We start from the raw sequence: 13,024 nt of genomic DNA, 5'->3' as shown, positions 1-13,024 counted from the left end.
TTTACACTTAAAGTAATGTATTTTTTTAAATAAATAAATTTTATACTTTCATTCTAAATAATGTAATTTTACTTTCATTACTTAATTACATTACTTATAATTTTTTTTATAATTTTACACTTTCATTCTAATCACATTAAATTATTTATTTAGAATGAAAGTGTAAAGTTTATTTATTTATAAAATAATTACATTACTTTAAGTGTAAAATTATAAAAAGAAAAATTTATTTAGAATGAAAGTAATGTAACTAAGTGTAATTTACTTAGATGTGATTAAAAAATAATTGAATACTATGTACAATAAAAAATTGATATTATTGAAAGATAAAATTAAAATTTATTTCTATATCATTTTTGTCCCCAACATTTTCGTCCTATTTAAGTCTCGAACGTTTCAAAATCGTCTCAATTTTGTCCCGCCGTCAATTCTGTTAACGGATCTCTAACGGCAGGACAACTTTGAGTCAATTTTGAAACGTTAGGGACTTAAATAGGACGAATGAAACGTTAGGGATAATTTTGGAACTTATCCCAAACGTTGGAGACAAAAACGATACTTTACTCTTAATATTATAATTTTATTTCACACAAAATAAAATTATTATATGTTTGTTTGCTTTTTATGTGAGTATATATGTTTTTTTAATTAAATTTATATAATACAAAATCTTTTATCATTGTGTTCGAATTTAAAATTATAATTTTATTTCACACAAAATAAAATTGTTATATATTATTTGCTTTTTATATATTTTTTAATTAAATTTATATAACACAAAATCTTTTATCATTGTGTTCATATTTAATATTATAATTTTATTTTACACAAAATAAAATATACATTTAATATTATTTTTTCTAAAATTCTAATATATTTTTTTCTGAGTTTGGAGCATGAATTTTTAACTTATTTTTGATGTATTATTTATTTTAACTTATCTTTAGCCGCTAGAAGCCTAGAACGCCTAGAATCAAATATTTAATGAAACTATATTCTGTTATTTCAGTTATAAATAGTCTTTTAAATACTCTATATAACAATAAAAATCACATATGATTAGTAAATCAATACAAAATTCCCTCCTTCTACCACCTACTTCTTTCTATTCTTCTTCTTCGTATTTTTCAGGATAGCATTGGCAATTAGCAAGTGATGGTTTTTCTCGATAAGCACTTGCTACAGCTTCTTCTCGCAAGATTGAAGTCTTCTTCAACCTTTCTGCTAGCTATTCACAAAGAACCACGTTGAAGAAGTGTGAAGATTGAAAAGGTAACATGAAACTTCTTTTATGTTTTAAATTTCAGAATTGTTATTTAGAAATTTGAGGATGCCAACAATTCTAAATTAGTGATTGAGAAATAAAGTTCTAGATTTTAGATTGAAATGCATATTGAAAGCTTGGTAATATAATGTTTGATGAGGTTCAGATTTTGAGGTTAATACTTCTTTTTTTGCTGAAAAGAAATATCCTTTTAACTTTATGATACATTATTTATTTATTTTTTGTTGATTTGTAATGATTCTTAACCTTTGGGGAATTCATTGAGATCGCGCCACACTTTTTCTTACTTCCAATCCATCCATTCATTCATTCGCATTCCATTTCTTGAAGAATTCTATTACCCTCCCCTTTTCTTCTCATTCTTCCATTCCCAAATCCCTATCTTTCTTATTCTGCTTAATCCAAGGTTGGTTTAGTCTTTTCTTTATCTTTTTTTTTCTTTTTACCTCAGGTTCTTTATTTTTATTTTTAAAAAATTCTTCTTTTTTTGGGGGGAGGGGGTGGTTAAGCTTTTGGGTGGCTAGGGATTTTCTGTCCGCTGGGATATGGATTTAGGTGTTATATTTCTTTTTCAGGGGAAAAAAGGTTGTGATTCAAAGATTTGCATGTTCCAAGGTTAATGCTTTGGGGTTGGATATCATGTGTTTTTTTTTTTCCAAGGTTAAACAAAACTAGATGTTTAATTTCATGTTGAAGAAGCATTGTATTGGTCTAAGTGTATATGATATACTGTTTGGCTAACTCTGTTTGAGTTGAAGGATTGTAGCTTCTGATCCAAGTGTTTATGTAATGAATATATTGAATTTAGTGCTTTATTCCTTGTCTATATTTGCATTTTGAACTGATCTTGTTAGGCAGATTAGGAACCATTTTAATATTTTGCTTCTTTTTTCTTAAGCTTATTGTTTATATGATGTCTGAATGCATTGCACCTTTTCTGTTTCAGATATTGAACTCTTGGGATAAGACAGCTAGTCCTTGAATTGGATAGAGTTCCTTGTTTTGAAGGATCATGACAACATATGACATGGATCCTGATGTTGTTCGCTGGGGCCTTCATAATCTCTTAGACATTTGCACACTTTCCAATAATGGTTCTCCTAGTTTCATAACTAGATATGATCCAGATTTAAGTAGCAGCGTAGAATATGTTAGAGAAGGCTTCTGTCAGCCTTCGTAGGTGGAGAACGATGAAGCTGTTGCTTGTGCTTACCAGGAAGAATTATCACAACTTGAATCCTTGGAAGCTTCTGGGATGTCGAAATTTGGGAACGATCAAGTGTAGGCAGCCGTACTTGCACAGGATTGGCATTCTTACTCAGATGGAAGCAGAAATTTTGGTGGTATAAACTTGGCAATCGCTATTCTCTATTGTTATCTTTTTGATGTGCTGGATATTTTTCAAACTTGTCATGATAAATTGTCAACAACATGTAGGTAATGAAACTTGCCAGAACTCTAACAGTGAGCCATACAACATTCCAGAAGCAGAGGATTATGATCCAAATGAAAGGGAAAACGTTATGTATGACATTGCTGTTTATAGTTCCTCTTTTGGGTCAGGAGAGATTCCAGTTTTTAGCGATGATATGTGGCATACGTTGGAAATAATGGATGAGTCTTCTCTTGACGGTGAAGTAGGCAAAAGATTAAACCAGATGATCCCAATCCCTGTAAGGTTAGCCTTTTAGTGCAGCCAAATTCTGTTGTATTTAATATCATTGAATTTCTTCTTTCTATAATTTCTTATATATGTAATACTTAGTGATGTATTCTTTATATGTGAGTGTAGCTATAGAATTCCAATTTGGATATTAATACAAATGTCCCTTATCTGTACTTGCAGCATATTCCTAAAACCAGTGAAAATTTTTTTTAGTCTGAGTTGTTTTCTAACCTGTAAGACAGTTTAAGATTTAATGAATAGCATCTGAATTATACTAATATCATTTTTTTTAAAGGATTCAACTTCACTGGCTGTTTTTTTGAGAAATTTGCAATGGATCATGGTGCATAACTTCCTTTTTCTAATGGTAGTTTATGTTGTTTAAAAAAGTGTCTTATTGGTTTTGTATTTTTCCAGTTTTGTTCTTTGTCGGATCAACTCTATCGCTCACCAGAGTACCACAAACATGTGCGGGAGCAAATTGTTCAACAGGTTTGTTCATGTTTGTGGCAAGTTAACAACAGATTATTTTTGGGCCGGCGACCTTAATCTATCTCTTGTTATTGATATATTGTTTCCTGCTGTGTGTGGTGTCAGCTCAAGTCTTATCCAGAACTATATGAAGGCTATGTTCCAAGGAGTATAGTGATTATTTAAAGATAATGAGAAAGTATGTTTATACTTAATAGCATTATATCTATATAAAGACTAGGTTATGCTATTTCAGATGATATGGCTTTATTGATGTTGTCATGGTTCACTGATATTAGGAATGGTGAATGGGGTGATCATGTCACATTACAGGCCGCTGCCGATTGGGTATGATGAAATATACCATTTCCATTTTGTATTTACCTTTCCTATTTATTATAATATTATGAATTTATGATATCCTTCTTTTTGGCTTGCGATTTCAAAGTCAGTGTTCTTTATCTGTTTGATGGATTGCATTGGATGCTTATTCTATTGGATTCATGTAAAGCATTCTTTGTATCTTTTAGAGGCCATCTTAGCAGGTATGGTTTATCTTTTTTATATGAAGTCACATTCCCACTTATTTAGTTTCTTCTTCCACAATTCCTTGCCCCCTCACTCTTTTTTTCCCATTTTTTCTTCTCATATTATAGTGTCTATTTGTTTTTACAATTTGATCGCATATTCTTATTAATATGACATTTACACAGATGTGTAAGTATTACTAAGTATATACAAATTTTGTGGTTTATCAAATATATTTTTACTCTATCTCCTTTGTTTTCTATGCTCATATTTTTAAAAATTAATATCATATTTTATGTTTCTATACTCATATTTTTAATATTATATATTTATAGAATTATTGTACCTCTTAAATATTTACTGACTTAAACGTCGGAGTGTTTTTTACAGGTACACTCCCACCTTTCTCGGTTCGACTCTGGCTACAATCATGGAAGAGCTTCTGACACAAAGCTTTGAACAACGAACCACGTCCTCAGTGAACTATACTTTTGTAATTTTTTTATTTGAATATGAATTTTCACATATGATTGTCAAATTAATTTAATCAACTTTGATATTAAATATAAAAAAAATGTTGAGATAGAACTCATATTAATCTTTCTACATTTACTAAACAATTTTACTTATAATAATGCGCAATGTGTGGGAGTTAATATAGTTAATTATAAATTTAATAACTAACTGTAGTAACTAACTACTCACGATATATTCTGACTCATACTCATTTTCACTCTCATTATAAAAAATGTAATCATGTCCACAATATTTTAATATTAAACTTTCATGAACATCACTTACTATACTTAATGTCCCTCATCCAAGGTAAATTCTATTGTTATTATTGTAGAAATTTAAAACTTGTATTGCACATCTACACTAATTTCAATTCATTGTTATTAGCTTTTAGTCATATAAATAGTATATATTTTTATAAATAATGACTAAAATTTACATTTTTTATTTTAGTTTTGGTAATTGCTCATGTATTTTAATTTGAGTATAACTAGCTCGGCACCTTACCAAAATTGAATCAAAACGAATCAATAATCAAAGAAAGAAAGTGCTTAAGGATCTTTGACACAGAAAGTGGAGTGAGTGGTAATTTTCTGGCTGAGAAGTGAAGTCAAATTTGAAAGTCTACTATAGACAAGCTGAGTAACAAGTGGGAGAACAGAAGGGTTATCAATTTTGATGAGAATGAGAAGTGAGGAAGGGATGGTGGGTCTCAAAAGGAGATCAGATCACGTTCGAACGAGGACACAACATAGTACATACAAGTACAGTGAACTCAACACAACAATGTCCTTTGAAGCCATCATGAAGACAGCCGTTTTATTGTCCCAAAAGGAAAGAAAGTCTGTTAATTTAGCCTCAAGTTTTGGTCAACCTGTCGGATTTCGTAGTCATACTAAACTTAAGAGATTTTTACATAAAATTAAAAATAAATAGTCATCTTTTACTATTAAAAATTTAAATACTGATAAAACTAACCATTAATCATTTAAATAAGTATTGTATCCATGATTATATTTATTTGACAATTCAAATTAAATATTATTCTATGAAATATTAGGGGTGGTAAATAAGTCGAAATTTATCGGACTGATTCGCATAACTTGCAAAAAAAAAAAAAAAGGTCGAAATAGAAATTTAAAACCATCATAATAAAAAAACCTGCTTAACTCGCACCACCTAATAACCCTAAACCCGAAACAGGGTTACTCGCCGAGCCCGTCATTCTACAAGAGGATGAAGATGATAATTGAATTTAAAACATTATTTTTTTGTTTGTATTTAGAATGTTTCTCCGTTTTATTTTAAGTTATAATTAGAATTATGTTTGATTGATTAGAGATTTGGACAATGTTTAATTTAATTATATATTTTGGATAATTAGACAATGTCAGTTGTATTATTTTGTTTTAAAAAAACTTGGTTAATGATTATATTTATTAGATATTTAGAATTACAAAGACTTTAGTATTTTTTAGTTTAAAAATTATAATTTATTGTCTTTAGAAATTATAAGTTTATTGAAATATTTATGAAATTATATATTTATTTTAATATTTAATAGTTTAATAATTAAAAAAATAAAAATTAACCAAAATAAAGAACAAAGTCAAAAATTGACGGGTTTAACCTGCTAATCCTATTAGCTGGGATATACTAGCTCATTTGCCATTCCTATAAAATACATTGTTAGTGTTCGACTCTAATCAGCTGTTAACTCCTCTACGTAAGCAAAAATTATTAATTCTTTTATCCGAATCTTTAAATAATTATTTATTCTAAATCAAATTTAATAAGTCAATAGTCATTCTGTCATATATATAAATTTTTATGAAAATATTGTATTATTTTATTATAAAAAAAATTAATTCTTTTAATAGCCAATTATTTTATTAAAAACTATGTATAAATTATACACATATATAATAATTAATAAATAATTTTTAATATTTATAAAATATTTTTGTAATTATATTTATGTACACACATAATCAGTTTTATCAAACAAAATCAACATATATAGGTATTATGTCCTAGAAGAATAGGATTATGTTTGATAAGAGGCATTTTAAGGCTGGATTTTATTTTAATTTTATTTTTGATCTTATAAAATATTATATAAGTATTTGTAAAAATGTAAATTTTTAAAAAAATTGAACTAAAATACAAAGTTAGTCATTATTTATTTCATTAACTTATAAGTATTTTTTTTAAATTAGAATGGAATTTTATTGTCTAATGAAATGAACAACGACGACTAACTTTAGAGAAAAAAAAAAACACAAATATTTTAAAATTTGAACTAAAATATAAAATTTGAATTTTTATTCTTATTAATTTCAATTTTTGTTTGAATGTAAATGGAATATTTTTTATTGATATTTATGTTTTAAAGTTAATAGAAAATAAAATATAGCTTATTTTGCTAACGAGTTATAGTTTAAATGGTATAGTCTCTCATCCTCACCTAGAGGCCTCGAATTCGAGTCTCACTTCTAAATTAAGAAAAAAAATATTACTTGTTTTATTTGTATCACGATTTCTTTCTTAATTTTGTTGGACAATACAACTTTTTTTTTTTAATTTTACTTGCAATTACAAAATTACATTATTCTTTAGTTAAAATATATTATAAAAAAAGCCGTAATTTCTTTTCCTATCATTTAGATTAGGAAATATGAATTTTCTTTATTTAAATTAAATAATTATCAATAAATCATGTTTGATTTGAAAAGAAAATAATCCTAAAAAAAGAGAGAATTTCTAAAATACATCTAATTTATTTAATCTAGTCTTGTAAAGTACACTTTCACCTTATATATAATTAAAAGCAGAATATACTGAAAAAGAGAACACTTTGAATAATAGATACAATAACTATCTAAAATATCTAGTAACCATTTTAATAACTAGATAAGCACAACATATTCTTACTTAGAGCAAAGTCCTTCCAAAAATGGCAAAAATTAATACACTCTAGATAAAATAGCGAGTATAATACTCTTTAAAAAATAATCTATTATCAAATATTATCAGGTAAATTAAATTTATTTATTATTGTTATTATTTTTTTTTTTTATGGGCTGAACTCCTCCATTACTCTATTAATCTTTAAACATCTTCACTATTTGCTGGCAGTATTTCTAATATCGTTCTACTGGTGGACAGCAGTTATAACAAATTTATTATTTTTTATTTTAAATTATCCTCAACGTTAATGTGAGTGGTAATAGAATGAAAATTAAAATAAAATTATATTCATACAATTATTTGTATTACTATTTTATTAATTTATTCAAAAAGTAAATAAAATTTGAAGGTAATTGATATAAAATATTACATATATAAAATTAAAAAAAAATTTATTTGTATAAAAATGAGCTTAATAAATAATTATTCATTAAAAGTATTTTTTTGTTATATGAAAAAGAAATATATATGCAACATTGCATTTTATTCGCTTATTATAATTTACTAAGATAAAATTATGTAATTAATTTTTTTAAACATTAGTTATTTATTTTGCATGCAATATAGAAATAAATGAATATAATATTTATTTAGTAGATTTTGTTATGTAAAATATTTTTGTCATATTATTTGAGAAACCAAAGAAAAGAAAATGTTATTTTATGAAAAATTGATAATATATTTTTAATAATATTATTAATACAAAATAATAAATTTTAAATGTTCTTTTAAATATTATATATTATTTAAAATAATATAAGTATTTCAAATAATATATTTAAAATATAGTAAAGTAACAGATATTTTTTTATGTGAATTTTTTTATTAATTTTTTTTTCTTTTGCAAGAACAATTAAAATATTATGGAGACATGATAAAAGTTAACATGAATATTTAATTTTATTTTTTATTTGGTTTGAATTTGGTCAGTAATAAGATATGGCATATATATACATATATACACATATATAAATTGAAGTCATACAATATATATTATTTAACATAACCTATCTTATCGTACATATGAGTATATGAAAGATAAATACATAAAATATTTTAAAGAGTAAAGTATCGTTTTTGTCCCTAATATTTGGGGTAAGTCTGAAAAGTTGTCTCTAACATTTTAATCGTCCTATTTAAGTCCCTAACGTTTTAAAATTGACTCAATATTATCCTGCCGTTAGAAATCTATTAACGGAATTGACGGCAGGACAAAATTGAAATTATTTTGAAATGTTAGAGACTTAAATAGGACGAAAACGCTGGAATAAAAATGGTACATAAAAATAAATTTTAATTTTATCTTTCACTAATATCAATCTTTTATGGTACATAGTTATTCAATTGTTTTTAATCACATTTAAGTAAATTACACTTAATCACATTACTTTAATTCTAAATAATTTTTTTTATAATTTTACTCTTAAAGATTTTTACTCATCATAAAATATTTGTAAAATGACTAGAATCACATTATTTAATTGTATATTTATCATTTTTTTCCACAAGTTTATGTACTAGTCATTCTACAAACATTTTATGATGAGTAAAAATTTTTAAGAATAAAATTATAAAAATAAATTTATTTAGAATAAATTTAATGTGACTAAGTGTAATTTATATATATGTGATTAAAAAAATAATTGAATAACTATGTACCGTAAAAAATTGATATTATTGAAGGATAAAATTAAAATTTATTTCTATGTATAGTTTTTGTCCCCAACGTGTTCGTCTTATCTAAGTCCCTAACGTTTTAAAATAGTCTCAATTTTGTCCCGCCGTCAATTCCGTTAAGAGATTCCTAACAACAGGACAACATTGAGTCAATTTTGAAACGTTAGGAACTTAAATAAGACGATTCAAACGTTAGGGATAACTTTCAGACTTACCCCAAACATTGGGAACAAAAATGATACTTTTCTCATATTTAAAATATAGATCTTGTGAAAAATGGTTTTGACAAACAAATATATTGTGTGGAAAAAAAATCAATACTAATTTTTTTATTTTTTTATTAGCTTTTTTTTAAACACATTAGTTAGATATGTAACACACTTAATTGGCTTTATCTTTTTAATAGCAGCTCAACAGACACTTCTACCACTATTTTATTGAGTTTAAAAAATTAATTTTATATTTTTAGTTTTAAAATTATAAATTTAATATTAATAATTAAAAATAAATTATAAAAAATAAAATATTTTAAATTATTTAACATGTAAAATATATAAAATAAATAAATTTAAATTAAAAAATAAGTTGTTATTATGTGAATAAAATTAATATAAAAATTGACTAATATTATTTGAAGATTACTTATTTATAAATATTATTTAATTTATTTATTTTTTCAATTCTATTTAATTAGAAGCAAATTTAAAATTTATATACAAAATTCATCTATACGAAAACACTATTTATATACGAAATACTTCTAAATTTTGGATACAAATATAATTATTATTAATTAATTATATATTTAAATTATTTCTTTATTAACAAACTAAAAAAACGTATTGATTCACTAGCAAAATGTTAGTGTCAAAATAGTGTTTATTTAATTTGTTTATCTGTGTTTCGAAAATAAACATTGAAATAAACCACTATTTCAATTTTTTTAAGCCTTTTTAATTTATGTATTAACATAAAAACTAAATTATCAAACATACTATTAGAAATATTTAAAATATCAATAGAAAAATATAATTAAATTAAGTACATGTATAATTAAACATATGTTAAGTTTCACGTATACTTCATAGCTGAATTATTATTATTATTATTATTATTATTATTATTATTATTATTATTGTCAACAATATTAAACATTGTATATATATATAATAAATTATAAGATAAAGAGGTAAATTAATTTGTATAAATATACAGATATTCTTTTTTAGTTATTATTGTAATATAAGATTCTAAAAACCAGTTTAAATCGGCTGATCAAACTGTGACCAGGTAGAAATAACGAATCGGTTAAATACTATAAACGAAAGTTTCAAAAACCGCACTCCGTCGGTTAAATCGAATTGAGATTCGGCCGGTTTTTTTCGAAAAGTCCAAAATCCCGCCGTTTGGTTTTGAGGAGAGAAACTCTAACCAAATTACCAAAGTCCAAAATGCTGAACAGCACCCTCATACCTTGTCTATCTCACAGTCTCCTTCTCCATCTTCGTCTTCTCATCGATCTCCTCTCTCACTCCCTCACTTCCGTCTAGTCACCGTCCTGCTACGGTCGCCGTTGCAACTTCTGAAAGCTGCCTCTATCGCACAACCATCGTCGCTGCTGCAACTGGTCTCGCCTCCTGCCTCTCTCGTGCAATACTGTCCCGCCGACGCTGTTCCACCATGCTCCTCCCCTTTAGTCGTGTTAGTCCCTCCAATCGTGCCATGTCCCCTTGTGTGCTCATTGCTCAGTTTGCTTTCTTCTAGGTATTTTTTAACGGTCATTGTTGTTAGTTAATCTGTAAACCGTGATTTTTCATTACTGTGTGGTGTAGGATTTTGAAGAATTTTGAATAGTTTATCATATGATATTTTATGGTTGTTTTTTTTTTTAATTTGACTTTTGAGTTTGAATTTGAAAGAGATAATAATAACGTGGTTTATGTAATATTTTTATTTTAGATAATATTTTAAAATTTATATTAGACTATAATTATGTTTTACTGTGTGTATTTATATTTTATGTATTATTTTATTAAAAACGAGTTTTCAGTTGAATTACGGTCGAACCGATTAAACCATGAATTAGTATTTAGAGTGGTTCGATGACCAGTTCAGTTTCAGAAAATTATGTAGTCTCTGCCTCTTTCAATTTTTATCTTCCAATCTCTCTCTCAGTGTTAGTCTATCTTCCAAACGCAACCTAATAATTTTATTTATATTTGAGAAACTACATTTAGCTTTGGATAAATGACTAATGCGATTATTATTATTATTATTATTATTATTATTATAATATGTTTGTTAACTTTTTACCTACGTATATATGTTTTTTAATTAAATTTATATAATAATAAATCTTTTATTATTGTGTTTATATTTAATATTATAATTTGGTTTCACACAAAATAAAATTATTAAATTGAGTAAAGTATCGTTTTTGTTCTCAATGTTTGAGAAAAATTCCAAAGTTGTCTCTAACGTTTCAATCATCCAAATTAAGTCCATAACGTTTCAAAATTGACTCAATGTTGTCATACCGTTAGGGATCCGTTAACAGAATTGGTGGCGGGACAAAATTGAGACGATTTTGAAACGTTAGGAACTTAAATAGGACGAAAACGTTAGGAACAAAAACGATACATAGAAATAAATTTTCAATACTTCAATAATATCAATTTTTTACTGTATATAGTATTCAATTATTTTTTAATCACATATAAGTAAATTACATCACATTGCTTTCATTCTAAATAAATTAATTTTTTATAATTTTATTCTTAAAATAATATAATTTTTTTATAAATAAATAAATTTTACAATTTCATTCTAAATAATATAATTTTCCTTTCATTACTTAATCACATTACTTATAATTTTTTTTTTATAATTTTATACTTTCATTCTAAATAATGTAATTTTACTTTCATTACTTAATCACATTACTTATAATTTTTTTTTTATAATTTTACACTTTCATTCTAATCACGTTACATTATTTATTTAGAATGAAAGTGTAAAGTTTATTTATTTATAAAATAATTACCTTACTTTAAGTGTAAAATTATAAAAAGATAACTTTATTTAGAATGAAAGTAATGTAACTAAGTGTAATTTACTTAAATGTGATTAAAAAAATAATTGAATACTATGTACAGTAAAAAATTGATATTATTGAAAGATAAAATTAAAATTTATTTCTATGTATTGTTTTTGTCCCCAACATTTTCGTCCTATTTAAGTCTCAAACGTTTCAAAATCGTCTTAATTTTGTCCCGCTGTCAATTCTGTTAACGGAACCCTAACAGCAGGACAACATTGAGTCAATTTTGAAACGTTAGGGACTTAAATAGGACGATTGAAACGTTAGGGATAACTTTGAACTTACTCCAAACGTTGGAAACAAAAACGATACTTTACTCTTAATATTATAATTTTATTTCACACAAAATAAAATTATTATATGTTTGTTTGCTTTTTATGTGAGTATATATGTTTTTCTTAATTTAAATTTATATAATACAAAATCTTTTATCATTGTATTCGTATTTAATATTATAATTTTATTTCGCACAAAATAAAATTGTTATATATTATTTGCTTTTTATATATATATATTTTAATTAAATTTATATAACACAAAATCTTTTATCATTGTGTTCATATTTAATATTATAATTTTATTTTGTACAAAATAAAATATACATTTAATATTATTTTTTCTAAGATTCTAATATTTTTTTTTTCTGTTTGGAGCATGAATTTTTAACTTATTTTTTATGTATTATTTATTTTAACTTATCTTTAGCTGCTAGAAGCCTAGAACGCCTAGAATCAAATATTTAATATAACTATATTCTGTTATTTCAGTTATAAATAGTCTTTTAAATACTCTATATAACAATAAAAATCAC

At 25.1% G+C, this 13,024-nt stretch overlaps 1 protein-coding gene across 12 annotated transcripts; it reads left to right on the top strand.

The window, feature by feature from the left end:
• The first annotated feature begins 1,055 nt into the window (after positions 1 to 1,055).
• LOC112775814 (OVARIAN TUMOR DOMAIN-containing deubiquitinating enzyme 10-like) lies at positions 1,056 to 4,542 on the top strand. Of its 12 annotated transcripts, none has more exons than XR_011877695.1 (8): positions 1,056 to 1,272; positions 2,232 to 2,628; positions 2,723 to 2,963; positions 3,369 to 3,443; positions 3,549 to 3,621; positions 3,722 to 3,770; positions 3,871 to 3,967; positions 4,341 to 4,542. XR_011877695.1 is itself a non-coding variant. In XM_072227838.1 (6 exons), exons 3-5 carry the CDS (start codon positions 2,809 to 2,811, stop codon positions 3,595 to 3,597), a joined length of 279 nt encoding a protein of 92 aa, XP_072083939.1. In that variant the 5' UTR covers positions 1,056 to 1,272; positions 2,232 to 2,628; positions 2,723 to 2,808; the 3' UTR covers positions 3,598 to 3,621; positions 3,722 to 4,542. The 12 variants fall into 12 exon arrangements, 3 of the variants coding, with proteins under 3 accessions (XP_072083939.1, XP_072083938.1, XP_072083940.1); XR_011877691.1 differs by having other exon boundaries at positions 1,065 to 1,272; positions 2,723 to 2,958; XR_011877697.1 differs by lacking the exon at positions 1,056 to 1,272 and adding an exon at positions 1,554 to 1,691.
• The last annotated feature ends 8,482 nt before the right edge of the window (positions 4,543 to 13,024 follow it).

Source organism: Arachis hypogaea, chromosome 19 (genome assembly GCF_003086295.3).
Source record: "Arachis hypogaea cultivar Tifrunner chromosome 19, arahy.Tifrunner.gnm2.J5K5, whole genome shotgun sequence".
NCBI lineage: Eukaryota > Viridiplantae > Streptophyta > Magnoliopsida > Fabales > Fabaceae > Arachis > Arachis hypogaea.
Note: the sequence above shows the minus strand (reverse complement) of the source record. Positions and strands in the feature narration are given on the sequence as shown.